This window comes from Sardina pilchardus, chromosome 11, assembly GCF_963854185.1.
Source record: "Sardina pilchardus chromosome 11, fSarPil1.1, whole genome shotgun sequence".
Taxonomy (NCBI): Eukaryota; Metazoa; Chordata; class Actinopteri; order Clupeiformes; family Clupeidae; genus Sardina; species Sardina pilchardus.
The window spans coordinates 13,988,447-14,013,597 of NC_085004.1; the positions used below are offsets into that span (position 1 = coordinate 13,988,447).

Sequence of the window (25,151 nt, forward strand, 5' to 3'; positions counted from 1 at the left end):
GTTTTGTTTTTCCTCACATATAGGATCCGTTATTACAGAGCCTGGGGCACTCCCAAGCTAGTTCTGTTTCAGCTCAGAGCATTGGCAGCCCGCTGCATGTTACATATTTCTAAAACATACCAAAACCTCCTCTGAGTAACCGTCACTGGTTGTACTGCTTTTATTGCAAAGGTCATTTTAGTGACATCTGCACGCAATTCTCTTGATTTAAATGTTTGTAAAGTAAGAATGTCAGACATGAATGATCTCTTGACTCGAGATGACTCTCTTTAATTTCTGATGATTTCTGCACTTGAAAACTTCTGTGATATATAGTCAGTTCAGTTGTATTTGACACAGCTGTCTTTAAAGGAACACTTCACCGTTTTTTTTTCATATTAAACTACGTTATTCCATTAACTAAGACGAGTTGATACATACCTCTCTCGCGTTTCAATGCATGCACTCAATGGCTCTGGCGCGCGGTGCTGCTTTTATAGCACTTAGCTAGCCCAGTTCATTCAGCTCGTCTTAGTTACGAGAATAACGTAGTTTAATATGAAAAAACGGTGGAGTGTTCCTGTAATGGACTGATGGCACAGACAGGCCTGGTTCACTGGAGCAGCTGTTAGAGCAGCATCCCAACTATACATAGGGAGTGGAGTGCTGTCCTACTCGCTGGTCCCCTGCAGGGTCTTGGTTTGGGTTTGGTCAGTGTGTGTGATGGCATTGTGTATTTGAGCCTGTGGTGTTAAAGCCCATGTGTTCCTCCCGCCCCCCCCAGACACCGAAATGCACATGGACCAGCCCTGCTGCCGCTGCCTCTACGATTTCGAGCCGGAGAACGAAGGCGAGCTGGGCTTCAAGGAGGGAGACATCATCATCCTCACCAACCAGATCGACGAGAACTGGTACGAGGGCATGATCAACGGCGAGTCGGGTTTCTTCCCCATCAACTACGTGGAGGTCCTAGTGCCCCTGCCCCAGTGAGAGACACCTCGATCGTGGCCCTCTGCCCAACAGTCCAACACTGGGGGTCACTGAACCCCCCCCCCCCCCCTACACTCTGACTTGCCTGATTTTGTGTTCGGCCCTGCTCAGCGGATGCCTTGCTATTCCACAGACATTTTTAAAAGAGTTGTCCTGTTCCCTCCCCTCCTCCCTATTTATTTTGTACGTTTTTGTTTTGTTTTTTTATCACACACTTTAGATCAGTATTTCTGTTTGTGGTATGCAGTAAAGATCTGTGTATGCGTTGGAATTCATTCTTGCTCTGAAGTTACTTGCGCCTTTTTCTCATCTTTTTCTTTTTCTTTGTTTTGTTCCTTTTTTAAGACGTGGTGCATTTTATTGGGTTGGTATGTTCTTAGGCTGTCTGTATATTTCTGCTCAAATGTGGAACTTACTTGTACCTGCCTGCCGTGGTCTTAAGTGTTTGATGAAAAAACACATTTTTAAACTGTGAGTTTTCTGAACTGCAACTCAATGAATGTCCTCCTATCAAGTCCTGTCTGTTTACATGGTATTACTTATTGTGATGCAGAATATATCATAGTAAGTGCCACAAGCTTTGTGTCAGGTAGGGTAAAAAAAAAGAAATGGAAAAAAAAAGACTGTATTACACTTACCGTTCAAGTGCTTTTTTCAATGGTGTTTGTACTGCACTAAAGCTTTAGAATCTCCTCCCCTGGATGTGCACAGGTTGCTCTATTGTCCTCCTGTTTTTCCTCCCTCTTCCCATCAAGGGTTGCGCTTCAGCATCGCTTAGGAGATACCACTTTTATATCGTCACCGCCGCGAGACCATCTCTGATGAATGATGAATATAGAATGTCATAGACTTCTGAATTCCTACTTTTGTACTATAGGCCTGCCTTTGTGCTGTCTGCCCAAGTGTATTAGATTGAAGGAAGCTACAAGAACAACAAGATCTACTTTGTGCTATGTCTTCAGTCTCAGTCCTGTGCTTGCTCTGTGAATGGAGGCAGTAAAAAAGCTCTTTGGTTACAGCGCTTGATCAATCGAATTTAACTGACAATACTGTACCCATTCCACCTAGTATGGAATGGACTGTACAGTTGTGCTTTTTTCATGTTACCATACATAAATGTTTAAATTGCTAGCTCGGTTATGTTTCAGGGTGATGCCATATTTAGAGAATGCCATGCAAACTATGTATGTCAGGATGTACAAAGGAAATGTTTGTACTTGTTCATATTGAAAATGGATTGATCATGTGTCAGTGTGTTCACACACCCCTTCTGTGTCACCAGTCACAACGAGTTAGTTGTTATCATCGGTCACTGTCGTTTTTATTCTGTTGCCTTTTTTTGTTTTTTGTTTTGTTTTGCTTTGCTTTGACTGTTGTTTTTGCTGGACAATTCACAGTTGAGTAATGTTAAAGACGAGGGTGTGGATCCCTTTTTATGTGATTTTGATAACGAACAAAGCTATTTTTGTGACCTTGATATCATGCCTTCAAGTCTTAATGCTAGAACTGAAAAAAAGGGAGAGGACTTTCCTTGAAAGACACCTAGATGTATGTTCCTCCTCCTTTTTTTGCTTTGAGCCATACCCTGTGTAACCACCCACTCCTCTCTATCCAAATCAACCATGAGACGATGGAGCAATGATAGAACCCAGGAGAGAACCGGAGATGCCTCTTCATGGAGGGTCTCCAGACTGAGAACTCAGTGCTGGAGCGTATGTGTGTGTGTCTGTGTGTGTCTGTGTGTGCCTGTGTGTGTATGTGTGTGTATGTATGTGTGTACGTCCAGAATCCCGATCACTGTTTGAAAGCATATGGTTTGCCCACACTACTGACCGCTGTCTTGTTTTGACACTGTAATTTCTCCAGCTTTCCCCCCACCGGCCCCTCAGCCTTGACCTCTCTACACAGCACGCCTTTCCAAACCAATACAGACTTGCAACGGATGCTGTGCATGAGATCCTTTTGTCTTTTTTCTTGTCTTTTGTTCTGTAGCATAATTTATACAAAGTGTTTTATAGGTGTTGTAAATGAATATATTATTACATATATTGCATAAATAAATGAAGAGTAAAGACCATCTGAAAGTTGTCAAGTTTCTGTTAGAATATGGCAGACATTTTCAATCACTTCACACCAAAAATAGCTACATTTCTACTATGCAATTGTTCACTTGTTAAAAAAAAAATTCTAATAGCAGCAATTGTTCATTTGTTCAAAAACAAGAATCACAGTCAACTTTCACTAATACCAGTGTTCTAATGTGCCACAAAACCTTTTAAATCCACCCAAAGGCCTTGTTTAAGACTCACCCAGTGCGACAGGAAAAAAACCCAAAACATTTCACTTAGAGCTGTTCAAATCCATTTCAGTGTTAGGATTCATCCTTTATATGCAGCTTATATCCAGACTTCAGTGCTCCTCTGCTTTGAGAGCCGCCCTTTGTGTGCCTTGCTCCTAAGGGACTGCGCTGCCCTCGGATTCCCCGCGGGGTTCTGCGAACTCTCGTCCTGCTCTTCCTTCAGCGGCGTGCAGTTCCCGGCGCAGGTCCAGTCTGGCCTGTGGTCCACCACCAGGTCCAGAGTCGGCAGCGAGGTGGTGCTGGTCACGTCCCTGAAGGTCAGCGAAGCGATCGAGTGGCTGTCCTGGTTGATGGCCTCGTAACCCCTCCAGGACGAGCCGTCCTTCAGCCTCACTGACCGCGTGATCTTCTTCCAGCCCAGGTGGTTGAGCTCCAGGAAGTTGAGGAAGATGCAGAAGATGCCCACGCCGAACATGAAGATGAGGAAGATGGTCTTCTCGGTGGGACGCGACACGTAGCAGTCCACGCGCTGGGAACAGGGGAAGGACATGCAGACGAAGTGCGCTGGGACCTGGAAACCAAACAGCAGCCACTGGGCAAAGACGAAGCCTATCTCCAGCACGGCGCGGAAGCAGACGTGGAGGATGTAGTACTTGGACAGAACCCCCGACTTGGCCCCGGTCGGGTCTCGGCAGAGCCGGCTCTTGGTGGCGGAGGCGCAGACCCTCTTCAGGTTGCTCTGGGCGATGCCCTCCAGCACGTTTGCCAAGCTGTGGCCCAGGTGCCGGTGGGACTTGATGGAGCAGCTGTCCGAGTCGCAGCTGCGGGCGTACGCCTCGCGGCTCTCCTCCTTGCCCGCGTCGCTGCCGCTGCCGGTGCCGGTGGCGTGGTTGGCCTCCGGGTGCTGCTTGGACAGGTTGTGCCAGGTGTAGATGATGAAGCAGAGCGACGGCGTGGAGACGGTGATGATCTGGAAGACCCAGAAGCGCGGCTGCGAGATGGGCGCGAAGGCGTCGTAGCACACGTTGCGGCAGCCCGGCTGCAGCGTGTTGCACTCGAACATCTCCTGCTCGTCGGCGTACACGTCCTCGGTGGCCACGGCCACGACGAGCAGGCGGAAGATGACCATGACGGTGAGCCAGATGCGGCCGATCATGGTGGAGTGCTGGTGGACGGCGTCCAGCAGCCGCTTGAGCAGCGTCCACTCCGTCATGTCTCTGCTGCGAGAGACCCTCCTCAAATACACCACTTGAAATAGATCCACTTTAGCCCTGGCGCTGCTCTGCACAGGCGCTTTCATGTTACAGGCCGGGCCCTGGAGCTGTGGACCCAGCGCTGCACTGAGCCATCCCTTTCTCCTTCAGAGATAAGGCTCCCGGCAGGGCCAGCCTGTGGCTCCCGGGCCCCACTTGACACGAGTCACATGATGGGCTCTCTCTTGTCTTCAGACTCCATTTAAAAACGATTCAAGAGACTGCACTCTTCCTGGCTCTGAGGACGCCTCTGATAGCACCGCCTGATAACATTCTTTATAGATTACGCCACCGGGGGGCCAGGGGCAGGCATTTAAAAATATGTCTCAGATAAACGCCAACGCGTTTAGTTCTAAGTCGTAATAGGGCTGTGCAAAATGTTAGCAGTGGTGCAGTAAGTCATACCTCGCTAAATTTAATGTCTCTTATTTATGGGGACTATAAAACTGCCATTGGGATGTTATAGTACACCTGCAATGGCAAGGTAACAATGAAGCACAGTGAGTGTGTAGTTTTGTGGAGTTTTTGAAACATGTAAGTAGGTATACATTCCTTATGAAATAATGCTATTAATTAAGCAGTTTTATAGCCTGTGGGTTTAGTAATGATTTAAAAATGATAAATTGGGATTTACAATAAAATAGTTAATTTTATTGGTTTATGGACAAATTGCTTTTCATTGCACTAAAACAATAATATGAAATTCACAATCACTTCTGAGAAATAATAAGTGCATTTAATTTAAGACAACTATAATTCTTAAAGGAAAACAAACAGAAACATAATCTATTTCCCAACCTAAAAAAAGTCCTGCTGGAAAAAAAGTCTCAAAGGTTCTCAAATTGTTTTTTCACACCTCCTCCTGACCCTGGTCTGCCTGTTATCTCTCCCTTGAAAACGCTCTTTAAAAGCCTATTGGTGTCCAATGACCAGCACAGCTTATTTTGAAAAGGTAGCCTGACCCCCTTAACACCAGGTATCTCTCACAGAAGCTCTGTTATATCAGTGGTAGTATAACTAATGATTGTAAAATCCTGCTTCGCAACAGCAGCAGCACTAGCAGCAGGATGGAAGTCTGTCAGGTCTCTTACCTCAGTGATATTAAAATGAACCTCCATTTGAAGTTAGACATCTCTCACCTAACATGCCAAGAGCTCAGTCTCACCGGCTGTAAAAGGCAGGGACTCCTGGACAGGGGCAAACCTAATGTTAGAATGGTCGCCGTGACTAAAGGCCTTATCGATGGCCCCCCGACTGCCTCTCCACCCCCCCTGCCCCCCCCCCTCCTCGTCCAGCCCCAGGTATCAGATTAGTCTGGCGGGGTCTTGGCTCCTCAATGGGCCTGTCCAGTTTGACAGAGTGTTGAACAAAGCAGAGCAGGGCCATGTGTCTGTCTGGCAGGGCTTCCAGGAAGGGTCCCCTCAGCTGGGGCTTCTCCCCGCGTGGCCGGCCCAACCTCCAGCAGCCGTGTCAAGGGTGTCTGGTCACACTGTCACTTGACACGAGCGACACAAAACAAAATCACATCACGGCACAAACGCGTATATTAGCCACACACACAGATACAAACACACACACACACACACACACACACACACACACACACGCTCTCTCTCTTTCTCCTTCTCTCTCTCTCTCTCTCTCACACACACACACACACACACACACACACACACACACACACTAATGCACACTAATACACACACACACATGCACACCTACACTCACACACACGCACACACACACACACACACACACACACACACACTCATGCAGGTCCGATATAAAGTCTGTTCCCAACTAATTCTTGTTCAAATATGCCAGGATTAAGAGACGTTAGAGGCTATTTGCAACTTAATGGCTATTGCAGGCTGCCCAAAGTGCACAGTGCAGTATGGTTTAGTGTTGACCTCTGCTTTATATGGTGTAGGGCACTCCACCCTGCTCTCCCAAGCTCTTTTCATGGCATGAAAGAGTGGTATTCACTTGTTCTTGTCCCAGCATATGGACACATAAAGCATCGGTCATCTGGTCTCTGGAGGACTTCAGACAATACCCCTGTCCCTGTCTCATTATTGATCCCAAGCTATTGATCCCAAGCTACCTCGGCAGCACAACGGCAGGGTGACCTGCAGCGCATTTGCATTTTAAAAAATGGCCATCGTGAAACTTTACGGGAGGCGATCCGCGCCGCATTAATGTGGGGCGCTTGACGTGGCCGTCTAGTCACGCCTCTGATGAGATTATCCCGGCCTCCTTTCCTCACGTCAACAATGGGTCTGCACACACACCGGGCGCCTGGAGTCGGACACACACACACACACCGGGTGTCTGTGTGTCTCTCTCACACACACAAACCAGGTGCCATGAGTCGCAAACACACACACACACACACACACACACACACACACACTGGGCGCCCTGAGGCACACACACACACACACACACACACACACCAGGCACCCTGAGTCGGACACGGCACCTCTGCAGAGAGGCGAACCCCGCTCCCCCGTTCCGTCTGACCCCTAGAGAAAGAGGAAGTCCCTCTCCCTCCGCCGCGGCCCGGCCGCTTGTTTTGATTCCAATGGTAATCTGCGGGCGTCTGGGCTCTCTATACTGTCCCAGAAGTGTCAAAGGAATTATTCACCCTCTCGCACTGTTCATGAAGGAATTCACAATGATGTCCGTCTCCCCCGCGGCTTTGTGAGGGGCAGCTTGTGAATGAATGGCAGATAGGATTAGAGTCGGATAGGGGGGAAGAAAAGAGAGAGAAAGAGAGAGAGAGAGAAAGAGAGAGAGAGACCAGAGCCTGTTCACTGCTCCCTGGCCCGGCCTCGCCAAGAGAAAAGAGAATAGTGGTCTCCCACAACCTCACTCGCTGGGCTGCACTGGCTCCCAGCTAGACTTTCATCTTAGCTTAGAGCTAATGCATAAAGAGCGAACAAGCCATAAGTATGAATGGAAAGGTCACTTTTATTGCTCCTATGCTGCTAATCCTTCGCAGCATTTTGAGATTTCTCACGTTTCTCCGTCTTTTAAGACTCTACAAAATCATTTTTAGCCCAATGGCTCCAAGAAAGCAAGACAAAAAGAGTTCTTTGTGCTGTGGGCCCTCAGACTTTGAGTTAAACTTTTTCCATTATGAGGATTCCATTAACTCCACTGGTTCTTACATCACTGCAGAGCCAGCTTGAAAAACATCCAGTAGGATATAAATGTCCCCTTTAATTTCCAAGTTGTTGAAATGCCTCCAGGACTGCAGCCCACTTACTTACGCTTTATGTCTGCAGCGACTGTCTCCCTGTAATGATCTGCTCATGGTCTGGATAGGCTCACAGCAGCGCTCCACTGTGGCCAACAGGAACTTCTGGGTTCCCCATGTGCACAAGATCATGGGTTGCCCGCATGTAGTAACAATCATCTGAGAGAGCACAGCACTTTTTAGAGCCATGATGCAGGACACTGGAGGATGTAATACACCTTTATAATCATGCTTAGATTATGGCCACAGTTGTGGTGCCTTTACCTCTCTATGACACCTAGTTAACAGAACCTGTGGCTGCTTGAAAATATTAACCAAATATTTGAAGCAAGTGATATCTGAAAGGCTGAGGACTGTATCTTGCGAACAGTATAAATCTTTGTACATGTTACGTCAGAGCTCAAGGAAAGCAAGCTCATGGTGTGTGTTTTTAGAAAGAGATAAACAGCTACTTAACCACTGCTCTAAAATTAGACACTGCCTTGACCACCTCAGGATCCTGTTTTTGTATTTTGTTGTGTTACCCTCAATTACTTTGATGCTGTGGAAGCCAAAGTTTCTCTGTCACAGCCCAGCTAAATTACCATAATGTCAAGGAAATGAAAGGGTTGGCAGTGGCGACGTCTAACTGGATTAGGTGGCTATAGAGAGTTGGTGCCCTTAGTGTAACTTGCAGTGATGTGAAAAGGATTTCCATTCGTCTAGTCTGTGCTTGCTCCCCCCCATCTAATCCCCATCTATTCTCACCGCTAACCTTGAGCTGAATGCTAATCTGAGCAGTGAAGAGAAACAGTCTGCCGAGTGGCTCCCCAGAAGTGAGAGCTCGCCGTCGCAGGCAGACAGAGAGAGAGGGAGAGAAAGCGAGAGAGAGAGAGAAAGAGAGGGAGGAAGGAAAGGAGGAGAGAGAGGGAGAGACGACAGCTTGCCTGCCGGTGCACAGGACTACCTACTTGTTATTTTATGGAATGCTTGAGACGTGAGGAACGTCATGGCCACATGAGAAGTAAGTCCCTCATACTTCAGCTGTTTTTTTTTATTATTATTATTATCTCTGGGGTTTGGGTTGGAAGCTACAGAATGTTGTGTGTGATTATAATAGTGTTCTTTCTGTAGGTGAGTGTTATCTTATCTTCATCCCCTGATAAGACATCAGTTGATTTGTTTTTTTTACCCAGCCAACAATACTGTTCTTTGCTCGGATTGTGTTAGTACATGCATATTGATTTCATCTTACTGAGTATGATGTGTAATTGAAATGCATATTGTACAGTCTCGACACACTGTGTCCCGGAACTTCTAAGTTGTGGGTGCTGCTGGTGGTGTTTAATATGGATGTGATTAACACAGTTAAACCCAAGTGATGAAAGCTTACACAGGAAGGATAAGAAGGTGGGGGGCTGGCAGTTTAGTTAATTGGCTTGTTCTCTCTCTTGGCCTCTGTTCAGTCGGGTACTGTGTAACATTTTGCCAAAACGTTATGATGCAGTTGGAATCAAATATATGCAGATATATACACTATACTGTATACTGTAGAAAGTAGATACTTAATGCTGGTGTACAATGCAAACTGTAATGTCCTCATGAAATTACCATGTGAGTAGAAGGATCATTCATTAGTACAAAGATCAGTACGAGGAAGTTTTCATTAGGATCATTTATTGTTCATTATGACTCACAACATGCTGGCTGACCATTCCAGTCAGAGAGGCGACTGGCTAAAGAACCTCTGGGCTGTTGTGGGGGTTTGTGTTGACTTATCCAATTCACACACATCCGGGCGGAGATCACAACATGGAGATTACGAGAGCAGCTCCTCAGTCAGCCTCTACTCCCTCCATATGTACACATGTGAAACTGAGATCAAAGCTGGCACGGCAAGACCACATGTCACTTAAGCCACTCACGCCGGGCTTACACACACTCACTCACACACACACACACACACACACACACACACACACACACACATACAGTACACATAAACAACAACATGCTGAAGAGTGCATGAAGGCATGCAGACATGCACACATTTACACACACACACACACACACACACACACACACACATGCAAAATACACTCATGCATATACATGAACACGTGCATACACACACACACACACACATACATGTATACACACACACACACAAGACTCCAACTCACACACATTCATTTGAAAGGTGAATGGATTTGGAATAATGAGGGATCCTTGAGCCTCTCTCTGCAGTCCACTTCAGACACAGTCCTCAGACGGTGTGTTTCTTTCTGAATTCCTTGCACAAAAGAGTTGAAAGAGAATGAAAGAGTTATATCTCTTCTCATCTGAACAGATGGCAAAAACTGCCATTGGGATGTTATAGTACACCTGTACAGGCAAGGTAACAATGAAGGACAGTGAATGTGTAGTTCTGTTTATGGAATTTTTTAAACATGTTAGTCAGTATATGTTCCTTATGAATTAAGCTATTGTATAGCCTGTGGGTTTAGTAATGATTCAAAATTATAGGTTGGAATTTACAGTAAAATAGTTGTTATTGATTTGTGACATGTGTTATCCATTGCACCAAAACAACAATGTAAAATTCATAATCACAGCAATGAGTTCCCCTGACGTCAGAAGCCAAATAAAGCAGTGCATCAGATAAATAATTAAACAACTCTGATTCTTAAATGAAAACACAAAAAATACAATAATCTGTTTCCCAAGCAAAAAAAAACAACTGATGAAAACAGTCAACACATGGCAAAAACACCACACCGTCTTTGCCGTGTTTTTCAGCACCTTGTTTAGGGATAGAGGAAACCGACTGAGAAACTTGAGGATTCAGGGCAGACGTGGTGGAGAGGGGGGATTATGTCCTCAGGCAGGGTGCCCCTGGCTGCTGTTAACTCACTTTCATGTGTCTTTGACACCCCTCATTTAATTTCAAATAAATACGCCATCCTGATCCACACAGAGAGGATAAGGAAATCACTCAAGGCAGTGGGCTGTGCTCCCATTGTTATGGTGCAGACGAGGAGTAGCCAGCAGACTGCTCAAGAGATTAAAATGATTCATTTGAAAAAAAAATAAAAAATCCTGGCTGGTTGCTTCTGAGCATCCAAATGAAGTGTGTGATGGCTATAAGCTAATGCTCAGACACACTGGGGTCTCTCAGAGTGCATGCCCATGAAAGGGAACTGTTTTCGTGAGAAAACTGCGCCACCGACATACTGACATCTGCCGGGCCGCCTGCGTGGGTGAAGGTAAACACCTCTGTGTGTGTGTCTGTACCGGTCTCAGGTCGAACTCAGCCGAGTGGAGTGAATGGCCCCCTATGGAGCAGCAATGGACGGTGAAGAGGTCACCAGCGTGTTGGCGGTGAGCGCAGTCACTCTACTCAAGCCTCAGCTGGACCCCACAGGGGACGAAGAGACGCCCGTCCACGAGGGACACGAGGTGGTGGACCCCAAAGGGCCCCAATGCAACCCTGTCCTCTCCGGCCTGAACAGCTCCAGCACTAACAGGTGGGTGGGGGAAAGGCCTGCAGGTGGAGTTTGAGATAATGTGACAATAGATCATGCTTGATCAAGACTACATAAAAAGCAATTGTGCAGAGGATGGTATACAAATATGCATATACATTATGGACAATATGGTCTGAAATCTGTTTTTGATTTTATATGGTGTCTTATTGGATAGGATACGTGTAGAAACAGACTAGTCTAAGTTATCATAAATGATTAGACTTGCAAGGGCTGATATTTGTGTGTGTGTGTGTGTGTGTGTGTGTGTGTGTGTGCTTGTGTGTGTGTGTGTGTGTTTACGTGGTGTTTTCTGTGTTTGTGTGTTCCTCTTCTCCCCAGCCTGTGTGCGGACGAGCCCTTCTGTCGCATCTGCCATGAGGGCAGCGGCGTGGAGGAGCTGCTGTCGCCGTGCGAGTGCTCGGGCTCGCTGGCCATGGTGCACCGGGCCTGTCTGGAGCGCTGGCTCACCGCCTCCAACACCAGCCGCTGTGAGCTCTGTCACTTTCAGTTTGCCTTGGAACGCCTGCCAAAACCACTCACTGAGGTGAGAGAGAGAGAGAGAGAGTGAGAGAGAGAGAGAGTGAGAGAGAGAGAGAGAGAGAGAGAGAGAGAGAGAGAGAGAGAGAGAGATGAACTCGAGCTCAGCTGCACTGGTCATTCACACCCTAGCATTCAAACGCCCACAAAAGCCACAGAAAGCCTTCTATCACACATACACACACTCGCTCTTTCTGCCTCTGTCTCTTTTCTGAGTCTCTTTTGTTTTGTTTCTCCTCTGTTATCTCTGAAAAGGACACGTCTATCTTTTCACACGCTCACTCATTTCAGTGGATTGTCCCTGCAGCCGTAACTGGACATTCTGTATTCAGCCACATCAATGTTCATTCAGGTTTTTTTTTTTTCGTAACAGTTAATGCTCCAAAAAAAGCTCACTGTTCTCCATTCAGACGTGATGCTTGTATGCATGTGTGCTGCTGGGGCCGATAGGCCTGCTGTGACGCGCAGTGCAGCGCAGCACCCAGGCAGGCAGGCATGACGGATGGACGGACACGGCTTCCTGAAGCCCTGCTTCACGTTGGAGCTCAGCTTGGGCTGTCCTCGCACCTGCTTTTAACCGCAAAGCCACTTAGTATGAAAATGAGATTAGATGGCGTTTCCCTTCCACGGCTAGAGGACAGGGCATTACGTTATATTAATGGCTCTTATCACATATGTGACTGGCACGGCCTAAGCTGCTGATTATTTAGGGCCATGTGCAGAACAAGGCAAGGCACAGGGCACTAATGTCACACACCTCGCAATCATTGATTCCAGGCTTGTTGTGCACAATTCCGAATTTTAGAAATGGCTTCCATTCAATTCATGAATTTGAATTTGAATTGAATTGTCCCCACCCAACAGGAAGTTGAATTTGAATTTGAATTGGCTAAGTTGTGTGTTTGTTGCAATCATATCTGACATATATTGTGAATGAAAGTTCATAGTTAAACACTACCCTTAAATTATGTACTGTATATGAATTTCTTTGAATTTCATTGAATTTCAATTTTACTTCCTTTAATTCAAATTCGAATTATAATTCTACATCCTTTTTTTTTTTTTTTTACCTCAAGTCGAATTTAGGAGTCATTCTCAATTCAATTCTGAATTTTGCTCAAGCCTGACAAGCCTGATTCTGACAAGAACTACTATTTATAACTTACACCCGATGAGGAGCGATGAGAGAGAGTGAGCTTACACCACTATGAGATCTTAAGGCTGAACACTCACCACAGAAATCAACAAGTGCTCTTTCTGCACCATAACACCATGCATGATTCTTCAGATGATGGTTCATATAGCACCAGCTACAGTATATTGTCAGAATCAACCACAAAAGCACATTTTGATGTACAAATCATTTACATTTATTCAAATGTTTTTTTTGTTTTTATCCAAAGCTATTTACAAAGGGAGGAAATACATTCAAGCTAAATTGCACAGGACACCTTGGGTGGTGACAATACATACTACAACAATAACTACCACTACCAGAGGCCAGTCAGCCAGAAAATCAGTCAGCTTGGGCCAGTGTTGATACATGCAAAGCAGCCATATGTCCTGTGGTCCTCTTCTAATACTGGCACTCTGTCTGTGATGTGTGCGTGTGTGTTGGTCAGTGGTTTGCCACCCCCTCCATGCAGCACCAGAGGAGAACTCTGTGCGGAGACGCCATCTGCTTCCTCTTCATCACGCCTCTGGCCAGCCTGTCCGGCTGGCTGTGCGTCCAGGGCGCTATGGACCTCTACTACAGCAACAGCATGGAGGCCATGGGGCTCATCGCACTCACCCTGGCCCTCTTCACCATATACCTCTTCTGGACTGTGGTAAGGGCCCGTCCGCCTGCCCGCTCGCTCCTCACTGAAGTTGTTTGTTACTTTTGTTTTATGTTTGTTTTAAATTCAAATCAGTTTATTTATCACCTACTGTATGAGGGGCAATTGGAAAGGCACATGGAGTCATGGCAATAAATAAATAAATAAAATAAATAAAAACAAGCATTGCTGTTAGGTAGAACCTTAATACTGTGGACCTTAAAGCAACACTAAAGAGTTTTTTGTATCTTAAAATAAAGTTTCCAAAATAATTTCAGTGGTTTGTTAACTTGTAACAGGGTGAACGGCACTTCTGCATTCACTTCGCGGCCCTCTATTGGCTATAACCGCACTATGTAAGCTTACCAGTTCGGGGAGCAGATCTGTAGTTTGATGGAATGAGACATAAAAAACTACAAATTTGACTTGCTTCGCTGTCGGAATACATCATACTTTCATAAAATCATGCAAGATTGTCTCTACCTTGTCTGTGGACATCGTTATTTGGATAAACAAATAGCATGCGTGTGTGACAGAGGAAAAGTGCTTTAGTGTTGCTTTAATTTGAAGTGCATTGTTATTCTATGTTCATCTCTGCACAATTTTATTCCAACACATTTCTGTACTGGAAGGAACAAGAATATGACAGAAAACAAGTAGATATAACGAAAGGATAGACATTTCACTGCAATATTGTAAAGCGAGATGCTGTATGTTACTGCAGGTGTCCCTGCGGTATCACATTCACCTCTTCAGGACGTGGAAGGAGACCAATCAGAGAGTGCGTCTGCAGATCCCCATGCCGCCACAGACACAGGCCAAGCAGCAGGCCCTCTCCTTCTTCTTCCTCAGTAAGGACACCAGTAAGGAGACCGTGGTCTGACCGAGGACGACTGCTAACGATGGACCGAACTTTTATATTGCGTGTTTTGAACACACCAGAATTTTTGGAACTTCCTTCGGGGCAAAGCTTACTATTTTTGTAAAGACTTGTTTTTCTATTACACTGAAAGGATTGACTGGAGGAACATACTGGGGTTTCTGAACCTGAGGATAATAATCATTTTCTATGGATAACAATCGGTTTCAAAGGAAAACAATCAATTACAAGGATAACAATCAACGTCGGTGGTTTTGGTGTAAAACACATTTCTATGCTCCCAGCAAAGAGGAATTCTTTTCTTTGGAGTAGGCCACTGAAAACATCACAATGACTTGGCAACATCTGCACTGGAATTCACTGAAAAATCCTCATCAGTACTCTTGTTGGGAAATACTTGAAACTGACCAAAAAGAAAAAACAAACAAAACACACAAACTCAGAACTTTCATTCATCATCGCCATCTTTATTGGATTCATACAAATGTGCTCAATGTATTTGTGCAATAAAAGTCATAAATAGGTAGGATTGACAGTCAAAGGCAAGATTCAGGTTCATGTACAGTACTGTTCTAGTTGTTTAGCTACTTTTGTCATTTTACCGATTACCCCCCAGTATCAAAACAACCTGGACAACACACTGAACACGTGTTCCTCAAAAGATTGGAAAGCAAAAAAAGATCTAATTGAGCTACACTTTAAATAAAATGAAGCACTTGAGACTGAATCAACATATATTTACTGTATGCATTATGTCCTCATTATGTTAAATAATTATGCTTTTATTTTTGACAAGCATTTGCTTCATATTTTATAATAATTAACTTATTCATTTTTGACCAGGGAGGGCTTCCCCAAAACAAAAGCACATATTCCTATAGTGAAAGCAGTCCCTCTACTTTCAGAACTGTTCCCAGTTAGCAGCAGCAACCCATTACTTTGGTTGAAACCACAGCCAGTGCGTGGCCACCGTTCAGCCTTTACGTGCAAACGAGTAGTCCCAAATAAACGGAGAAAGCGCTAAGCCTGCAAAAAGCACCTGCTTGGCACAGCTACACAGGACTGACGAGCCCATGGCCGAGACACATTCAAATCCCAGACAACTACACATCTACTACACCAGTACACGGGAGAAGTGCTTTCTGCCATTTTCCACTAAGGCACACAGTCACATTTCCTCAGTACCTAACATTAGAAGGCATTTCAAGTTTAGTACAAGGCATCTCTTCCAGCTTAGAGGATGACTGTACCATAACATGGAAAGAAACGTTTTTTTCTCAAAGTTAAAAAAAAAGAGTACTCATTCTGTTTGAGTTTTTCTATTTTACTATATTTTTATTAGTATAAATTCAAACTGTAAGTACCTAGTGACAGACCCTAAAAACATAACCACCAACCATATAGACTGGATATATGCTTGGTGTCAAATACCAGAGACCATATCCACATTCAACCTTCACCTTCCATGGTGGCACCTTCACAGGATGGTTTTCCAGTAACAAAAAAGTGTCACATGACTGCACAGCTGGCTTCGCTGCCCGTTGCCAGTCCCTGCAAAAGGCACACAGAGCAGACCTGCAGTCAGCAGAGGCCCACTGTGAAGGTGTGCAAGTCTGAACACTCACTTACAGACAAAGGCATACACATCCAAGCGCACTCTCTCTCTCTCTCTCTCTCTCTCTCTCTCTCTCTCTCTCTCTCTCTCTCTCTCTCTCTCTCTCTCTCTCTCTCTCTCTCTCTCTCTCTCTCTCTCTCTCTCTCTCTCTCTCTCTCTCTCTCTCTCTCTCTCTCTCTCTCTCTCTCTCTCTCTCTCTCTCTCTCTCTCTCTCTCTCTCTCTCTCTCTCTCTCTCTCTCTCTCTCTCTCTCTCTCTCTCTCTCATACACACACAGGCATACCCATCACGTCCAAGCACTCTCTTTTTCTAACATACACACACACAGGCATACAGTACAGTACGGTACATATCCAAGCACTCACACAAAAACGTTAACAGACATACACATACACGCACATGTGTTAGCATAAGGGATAAAAAGCATACATGCAGAATCCCATTTAAGACTTTGAGACTCTGTTAGGAAGCCAGCTCATGCAATGCCATTCTGAGCACGGTTCCGTATGCACATCACACAACATCTACAGGAACACGCCAACTTCCTGAGAAATCAGTACTAGATAAGAGGATGCCCATCTCTACTCTGTACTTGCAATAATGCAATCTGACACTGTTAGCTTAGTAGCCTGGAAATCTAGACGCCTCTAGCGGTAGTCTAGCAACTCTCCATTGACTTGGGAGCTTGCCATTTTCAATGAGGGCTGGACCAATCGCATCATGTATAGAGTTGGTACTAGGTGGGCTTAACATAATGACAACTGACCTGCGAACAGAAGTTGCAACTGTTAGGCATGCTGCTACTTGAAAATAAGAAGATGATTCGTTTAGCGCTATCCTATTGCGTGGAGAGGGAATTTGAAAGACAACCATTTATCCCACCCCTCCGATTGAGCCCCTGCTATGGTGAGTTTCTAGACCCTACATCTTGATGTGGGTCTAGCTCGTTAGGCTATTAGCTTAGCATAATTCAGTGGAAGTGGGTTATACGCCTGTAAGCCTATAGCTCCTGTTAAGGCTATAACGCACTACCACCGAACTCCTCCATTCACAGACTGCCACAGCGTGTCCAGTACAGCAGCTTATTAAGAAGAGCAAAGCGAGCGTCAGGCGGGTGGAGACGTTGCCGTTAAAACCATCGCTTCACCTACCCCTCCGTCTGCCTCACAAGACCAGACAACATTTCTCCTTTTTCTTCCTTTTGGGCTTGATGGAGGCAAAACAACCACAGCGTTAAGAAGAACTCTGGTACTGTTTTTACAGTCCAGCTGAGCGGCCCCAGCGTGGTCATGCTGTGCCCGTGCGTTGCTCACCTGTCTCCTGAGGTGAAGCTCGCTGCCAGAGATGGGCTCCTCGTCAAACTCCTCGTCCGAGTCGGCTCCCTCCGGCCGCTGCCGCACGCACACCAGCCTGCGCTCTGCCGTCTCCTACAAGACACACCACACCAAAACATAAATGAAACGTTCATAAAGGGTTCATTCTTAGCGTTTCTGCTGCAACTGGTGTGTCAACAGGGAGGGACAGTCTCAAAACTAAAGAAGGAGGGAATACCGGAGCAACACAGATGTTTACTATAAATATTAACTTTCAATGCATCATGCACAGAAAAGATGAAAGTTTTGATGTTCACTACATCTTCGTCAGAGTCAGAGTCTCCCAAATTAAATGTTTTGCGGTCGGAGCTCAGGGCGTTAGTGAGCAGTGCATTTCCTCTCCTCTAAAAAGAGCTCTGCTGGTTTTACTCACTGATCTATTAAGAATAAGATATTCTTTATAGATCAGTGGTTTCACTGTACCTCATTCTGAGTGGTGAGCAGCAGGACCCTGACGTCGTCAACTGGACCCCAGCTCCTGTGGCCCATCAGAACCAAATCCCCAGATGGAGCCTGCTCAACAGCCTCTTCAGCCCAGACCTGGCAAAGCACAACATCCAAGTACCAAGGGCTGATTAAGATCCATACACATTACCACAGAACAAACAGCAGTCTCTTAGGTAAGGGTCCTCAGGACGTATCAGCAAATTTAGCTTTACAAGATAAGCAAGCGAACACATGATCTTACATTAGCATAACATCATTAGCTATTTGATAACATTATCAAACTGAGATGGCAACCCGGTGGTGTGGCATACAGCATCAGGGGAAGGGGAAACTAGAGGAGGCAGATGGAGTAGAGAAAAACTCCAAGAAAAACAAAACATGCATCTTGTATTTCGTAAAAGCAAAACGCACATCTGTTAGGAACCTAGATGAGATTTTAGGGGTTAATTACTGGCTACAGAGCATCTTTAACACAGATGCGGGAGACCGAGGTCACATTCAACTTACAGTTAGGGTGTGTCCACCTCTCAGAATGTAGGGGGAGGGAATCTGGAAGGAGATTTCAGGAGCAACGCTGTGACTCTTCAACACGGTCCACCCGCCCACAGGCTGGTCCTGAACAATAACGAGAAACAGGCATCTGTTGCATGAAGAGCCCACTTCAAGTCACAATGCGAGTCATAGGATCAGGAAAATGTCCTCGGGCACAGTCAGAGAGGGTCAAGCCAATCTCACCATGTCAGAGTTGTTTTTCAGCCTGATGTACTGGCCTTCCTTGTCGATGTCGTCGATTGACACGCTGCCTCGCGCCGATGACTGCTGGGTGATCTTGTAGGACGGGGAGTGGCCGCTCTCTCTCTTCCTCTTGGCGCCCTTCATGCGTCGGACCCCGTGGGCATGCCTGCGTGGCACCGGTCCGTGTCCAGAGGGACTCGGTGACAGCTTCAGCCTGACACACACACACACACACACAGAGATTATGCGCTCAACAGACGAGGCAATGTACACTACCTATACATCAAGTACAGTAACTGAAACGTCTCCTCTTATGAAGCCCCAAAAATCAGTTTAGGTGGTCACTGGAGTTGTGCCCATTGGGAAACATTAGCACTGGGAACCAATGACAGTAATTTGATCAACCCAACCCATCGTAATTCATACACAACTTTGTCAGCACCGCCATCCCACTAGGAAAGAGTCAAAACCTGTATTGACATTCACTGTGGCTTAATACTGATTTGGGATGTAAAACTAAATTGTAGGAAAGAAGAAGTGTCATACAACAGTTGGCAGTACAACTTGGCTGCATTAAATGCAACAACGCCCCCTAGTGGTGCATCACTGCTACTGCTAGAGACGAGCACCTCTGCTCCTCTCCCTCCAGCATCTTCCTGTAGGTGTTGATCTCCATGTCCAGCGACAGCTTGACGTCCAGCAGGTTCTGGTAGTCCTCCAGCTGGGCCTGCATCTGTGCCCTCATGGCCGCCATCTCCTGCTCCTTGCGGCTCATCCTCTGGTGGGCCACATCGCGCTCGCGGTCCAGCGTCTGCTCCAGCTCCATCACCCGCGCCTCCAGGGCTGTGTTCTGCACACGGACACAAGACACACACACACACACACACACACACACACACAAAGCATCCCATTCACACTAGCGATCGCTCCCATGTGCTCATAGTCATAGTGACACATAGTCTATTCAGTAGGAAATGGTTCCACTACATTCCCCAGCTAACAGGCTTACGAGACATGCCAGTGCTTCAGCTCAGTCGGGTGGAGGGAGGAATACCTGTCTCTGAAGATGGCTCAGCTCAGACGACTGAGACTCCAGTCTGGTCCGGGTTGTTGCGAGTTCCTCCCGTACTGACGAGGCAACGTCGCTATTCTTTGAAGCCGCCTGCTGAGCATTGTCCAGCTGAGGGATCAGTCCATCGGTTAGTCAGTGCAAAGTTTAACCAACACAGAATAAATAAAAAGATGTATGCAGGGATATTGGCTTGACATTTTTTTTTTTTTTTTTAAAGCAAAGAACTTGTTTCCTCGTTGACCTTACAGCACCTATCTTTGACTCTGAGTTGAAATACCTTTAACGCATCCCTGATCCCTGGGCTCTCTTCCCTGTTATACAACCCAGCTCAACAAGTCAAGTCAAGTCGGCTTTATTGTCAATTTCTCCACATATACTAGACATGCAGAGGCATCGATAGTGTGATTCTCGCTATCCCAGGGTGAGACCTTTCCTATCACAAGAGTAAAAAGTGCTGAACAGATAAGGACATTTTTCCTAACACTAAACAATAAACAGCAACGACATCACAAGACAAGGCATGTTTGTCACGGCATGTTGTTCAGATTTCTCTTGTGGACGGACTGCTATCCAACAACACTGCCTCACACAGTTACCGGTACCAAAGATCATTAAGGGCGGAGAAAGATACTTCATGAGAAGCCACTTCCTGGAACCCGAATCGCAAGAGGGAGGGGGGCAATATCCCCCTTTATGCAGAGCTGTTCCATTGAAGTCTATGGACATGACACGCATGACACACCCCCTTTATGCAGAGGAAGTGATCCCCGTTTTGCGCCCATAGACATGAACTACGACGACGTATCTTGCTCTGCCTTAAGGATCTTTGCCGGTACATACAAACCTGATGATTAAACTGCATGAGCAAAAATCACCATGCAACGACTTCACCGCCCCATTCACTGAGATATTAGTCACCTTCTCTACCAGCTTGGCCACTACAGTGCATCATGGTGGCAGAGGCCACTCCTGAGATGTTGGCTAGTGTGCTGTGAATGGTAAATCTGCCCCACAGGGCCCGGTGTAACGGCTGCGGTGTACCTTGGCGATGAAGGTGCGCTCCAGCTCCTCTCTGTACTGCTGGATCTGGGCCTCGTGCTCCTTGCGCAGTTCCTGCATGGCCTCGGCCATCTTGCTCTCAAACTCCTGTTGCCGCCCGGTGTCTACCTCCACCAGGCGACTCTCATAGCGGGTGCGCATCTCCCTCACCTCCTGCAAACAAACACACACGCACCATTGTGTAGTCTAATGCCCAGTGTACCATTGCTCAACCATGAAGCATCATTCAGGGATCAGACTCAACCAGCACTCTCAAAAGAGTAGTGGTGGAGCACTGACAGCAATGTAGACATTCACAATTGTCATACAAATGGCTTTATCTATATCACTGTTTCTGTATTTATATTTCTCACCTCTTATTTGTGTGTGGTGTGCCTTTACTGTAAACTTATAGGACTGCAATATCATATGAATGATTATTATTATTATTATTGGAATGACTGAGGGAACTATTTTTGTCCAAGTGAAGACAAAAGAAAGACCAAAATGGCAGCCTGAAATACCTGCTCACTCATGTGCTTCTGGAAGTCTATCTGTTCCTTGAGGGTCTGCACTTTATTCTGTGCATCCACCCTCTGCAGCATCTCCTCATTGAGCTGAGCCTGGGCATTCTGCAGAGCAGCCTCCAACTGCAAAGTGACCACAGAGACAACAACACAATCAGTGACATGGTTCGTCTGGTGCAGGAGAGCCAGCCCTGGGAGATGCTGCTGTTCGACGGCCTTACATTTGACACTTGGTTTTTGAGATCTGTGACTGCGCTTTCAAGATTCCGATTTTCGGCCAGCAAGTTGGCGTACTCGGCCTCTTTGGAGTTGAGCGCAGCCTCGAGGCTCTTCCAGTGTCCAGCTGCCCTGCCCAGGTCCGCCTCTTTTTTGGTATTCCTGGTGGAGAAGATACAGGGAGGTCAAGAAAGTAGTCATAATCAGTTAAATCAGTTACCAGGACAAGACAGTTGTCAACACTGTACAGAGGCATTGATAGGGAAATGCAGAGCCGCCCTCAAATGTTCTTTCTATATGTGTATACCTAAGGCTATGCATTGTGTTCATTGTATGCTATTTTTAGTATGCACAAATATAGGTAGAGAGTCTGCTATGGACAGGCCTGATTTGTAAGTTCATGGGGACTGATATTAAATGAACAATACTCAAGTAATTGTTTGTACTCTCTAATCTATACAAAAGAATATTCTCATATTATTAAGATATCTTAAATGACATACCTGGCTTGCAATTTCCTATGATCTTCAGCGAGTTGGCTTAACTCTATCTGTAGTCGGGCCCGTTCATTAGCGGTGTTGTCAAGAGTCTTCCTGGCGTCTGCGAGCTCGTTCTCGTAGAGACGTCGAATATTCCCAACTTCCCTGCTAGTGGACTCTGATTTCTCCTCTAGTAAAAGCTGCATGGAGGACTTCTCATTCTCTAGCTGCCGCACACGCTCTATATAATTAGCAAGACGGTCGTTAAGGTGCCGCAGGTCCTCCTTCTCCTGTATGCGAGTGATGCGCGTGGGGCTCGTGCCGGATGGAGACACCCCAGGTGCGGAGGTACGTCTCGTGGAGCGCCCTGGCCGGCTCGAGGAGGTAACCGGTGTGGAGATGGCAGAGGCCATGGTAAGCACACCTTAGGCAAGGACTGTGGGAAACAACGGTAATTACCATTCAGACCAAGGTAAAGCAAATGAGATCAATAGGTTTTACCATTAACTCATTCTGATTTTATTTGGCTAAACCTTGATGCCAAAACAATGAATTAGCTCCAATAACTTGAGTGCCTGAGATAATAATAGCCAGTCAGAGCAGTAGCCTAAACACTTGTCAAACGCACACCGCGTCGTGATGAATAAACAATTTTAACCTCATCTTGCGACACAATATGGACGTAAGCCTAACCTACGAGAAGAAATTAAAACATAGAACTCAACTCAGTCTTCAAACAGCTGTGGTCGAGGAATTGTGGTAGCGTTTGGTAGCTAGCTGATGGAAAACGACTTGTCTGACTGAGGGTCTTGGACGGAGTGATGTCATATCACAAGACCAGAAGCACGCTGGATAGTCACAATGGAATTTAAAGGGAACATGATGGAAAAATATCGGTAGATTTTGCCTTTTAAATCGGGGATTTTGTATTATTACGCAGCGCGATCCCGGGGACGCACATTGTGTTTTTCTATCATAAACTGAATACGGTTACAAATTATCCGGCAATAACAAAAAATACAGATAGACATGTATTTTGTCATTTTTTTGGAACATGTTTGTATTGGTCCTTGATAAATTTGCCCACTGATCAGAATTGATATCCGCGGTAGCCTATTGGACAATACTGTACAATTCTGTAGGTGACTAATCTCCATGAACTTGGCGAAAGAGAGAAAGTTCAGACTGCATTTACATTTAAGGAACGGCTGAGGGAGCCACATCCATTATACTTCTCGAGGCTGTTTTCTTAAACAGGGGGCACCACAACCAAGCAATCAAGCATGCTGCGAATACAGTTTAATTGCAATCTCCCTGCAGTATGCTTAATTCTCATAATTATGTAAATTCTTAAAATTAGTTGCCTACTTGGTGTTTAGTTTATAGTGTTCATGAAGATTGTCTTTAGCCCTACATGGATCTGTGGGGCAACTGTCTGTCTGTCTCTCTGTGCAGATGGTAGGCTATGCTTTGTTTGTTTTTCCAACCCATTCCAGTAATTTGATATCAAGGCACATGAATCAATTTAAATTTAATTTCATCTTGAGGTTATGGGATTTCCACCTGCAGTCTATCACGTTTTTCTGTTTTGAGTCGTAGAGACTCCCTTGACGCACCTGCATTTTTTGCGCATCATGCACAATCAATCAATAATCATTCTGACAATTGACATAAGGCCTTTTTGTGCTTTAGTAAAGTGTACTGTGTTAAAAAAAAATGACAACAATGAAAGAAGGAATGTAGAATGTTGATTGGAGCGACCCTTTATGGTGAAACCCATAGCAGACTACAGGAGACCCCGGGTCTGCTCAAGTTAATGAAAGTCAAAGACCTCCGTTTTCGGTGCCAGCTTTTATTCTTCACCTCATAATAAAGCGGCACGCTGTGCCTTCTTGCGGATAGAGTCTTTGATGTTGGACCTTAAAGAGCATGCTTAATGATAAATAGTGACAGGATCCACATGGCTTTATTCAGGATTTGTTCCAAGGGATATTTTGATAGTGGCAAAGCTTCAAATATGATTTCTGAAATGAATATCTGAGCGTTGTTATACGCTTATGACTCATAAAAAGCAAGTATGACCTGGCCTCTCCACCAAATGGCGGTATGACAGAGCCAGCTCATTCAGCTTATAAATGCTAATGATGACGATTAAAACATTTTATGATTAAAAGACGACCACATGGTTCCAAAAGAGAGGATAGAAATCTTATTGGTCTAATTGTTCTTCCACCCCAACCTCTCCCCCTTGATGTTACTTTTCGTCAGTGCTGATCATGGGACGCCTAGCGGGATAGCTGTATGCAGCATACAAACTTCTGTCACTTCATTATTTTAATTCTGCCTGAAGACTCGCAACATCGAGCGAGCGATAGAGAAGTTCGCGAGTAGTCGATACCCTACGAAGAGGGTTGTTAGATAGACTATAAAATAAACGAACCAGTGTCAATTTGTAACAAACGAGGTATTGGTTGATAGGCGAACGTAGGAATGCATTAACTCACGATGTAATATGTTTACTGTGCTTTTAAAACAAGACATGTAAAATATTAAATAGAAATGTGGATTTCTTCGTGAGTTTTCCGTGGAGAGAAGGTAAGCGTCTGTTATGACTGTTATTGCTTCTATTTGTAGCCTAATTCGGAATGCGCATAGCCTTGAGACGATATTAATGGCTACACATAACACTGTCTTTGTTAATGACTTGGGTATATTGAACATGCCCGGGTTACCAGTTAATTTCTAGGTAGATGTTTATACGAACAGGAATCGCAGATCTACGTTTTCGCATGGTGTCATATCGCTGCGCAATAACCAAGATCATAAATGTTGATTGCCATGCACACTTTTGAAATGTGTAAAAAACAGGTGCCCAGCAATAGACTACTTTTCTGTCATTCGAGGAACAGTGTAATGCTGTGAATTTTTTATATTAATTAACGTCGCAGTTTTTAAAATTGCGGACATGTTGCAACGGTTCTTCTGAATGTTATATTCTTCGAAGTTCATTTTGATGGGACTCGTTGATCGCCTTGCCGCTTTACGCATGGTGATGTATCAGCACAGAATGCAGTTGGGGTTCAACAGGGGTACCTTGTATTGAGGCAAAGCTACGTTCGAACCATGC

The 25,151-nt window shown here is 45.5% G+C and overlaps 5 protein-coding genes across 7 annotated transcripts in view; 3 read left to right on the plus strand and 2 right to left on the minus strand.

The window, feature by feature from the left end:
• Positions 1 to 3,053, plus strand: part of sh3gl3a (SH3-domain GRB2-like 3a) — a 35,320-nt gene extending 32,267 nt beyond the window's left edge. For both annotated transcript variants that reach the window (XM_062549303.1, XM_062549304.1), the window contains exon 11: positions 764 to 3,053. In XM_062549303.1, coding sequence (XP_062405287.1) covers positions 764 to 969 — 206 coding nt within the window. In that variant the 3' untranslated portion in view covers positions 970 to 3,053. The remainder of the gene's footprint in view (positions 1 to 763) is intronic.
• A 312-nt stretch (positions 3,054 to 3,365) lies between these two features.
• On the minus strand, positions 3,366 to 4,595 carry gjd6 (gap junction protein delta 6). The gene has a single exon (XM_062549952.1). The coding sequence runs from the start codon at positions 4,566 to 4,568 to the stop codon at positions 3,366 to 3,368; it is 1,203 nt and encodes a 400-aa protein (XP_062405936.1). The 5' UTR covers positions 4,569 to 4,595.
• A 6,787-nt stretch (positions 4,596 to 11,382) lies between these two features.
• Positions 11,383 to 14,581, plus strand: zgc:158785 (uncharacterized protein LOC791214 homolog). The gene is made up of 4 exons (XM_062549953.1): positions 11,383 to 11,420; positions 11,629 to 11,833; positions 13,449 to 13,655; positions 14,368 to 14,581. Exons 1-4 carry the CDS (start codon positions 11,383 to 11,385, stop codon positions 14,524 to 14,526), a joined length of 609 nt encoding a protein of 202 aa, XP_062405937.1. The 3' UTR covers positions 14,527 to 14,581.
• Positions 14,582 to 14,988: 407 nt separating this feature from the next.
• On the minus strand, positions 14,989 to 22,860 carry lmnl3 (lamin L3). 2 transcript variants are annotated; one of them, XM_062549770.1, is made up of 13 exons: positions 22,750 to 22,860; positions 22,049 to 22,460; positions 21,551 to 21,707; positions 21,327 to 21,452; positions 20,806 to 20,976; positions 19,747 to 19,872; positions 19,322 to 19,542; positions 18,693 to 18,906; positions 18,465 to 18,572; positions 17,934 to 18,050; positions 17,451 to 17,564; positions 17,289 to 17,343; positions 14,989 to 16,074 (listed from the first exon to the last, which is right to left on the minus strand). In XM_062549770.1, exons 2-12 carry the CDS (start codon positions 22,435 to 22,437, stop codon positions 17,302 to 17,304), a joined length of 1,785 nt encoding a protein of 594 aa, XP_062405754.1. In that variant the 5' UTR covers positions 22,438 to 22,460; positions 22,750 to 22,860; the 3' UTR covers positions 14,989 to 16,074; positions 17,289 to 17,301. The 2 variants fall into 2 exon arrangements, with proteins under 2 accessions (XP_062405754.1, XP_062405753.1); XM_062549769.1 differs by lacking the exon at positions 17,289 to 17,343 and having other exon boundaries at positions 14,991 to 16,074.
• Positions 22,861 to 24,422: 1,562 nt separating this feature from the next.
• Positions 24,423 to 25,151, plus strand: part of adamtsl3 (ADAMTS-like 3) — a 113,051-nt gene continuing 112,322 nt past the window's right edge. Inside the window, exon 1 of the mRNA XM_062549954.1 lies at positions 24,423 to 24,619. The gene's annotated coding sequence lies outside the window, so the exon portion shown is untranslated. The remainder of the gene's footprint in view (positions 24,620 to 25,151) is intronic.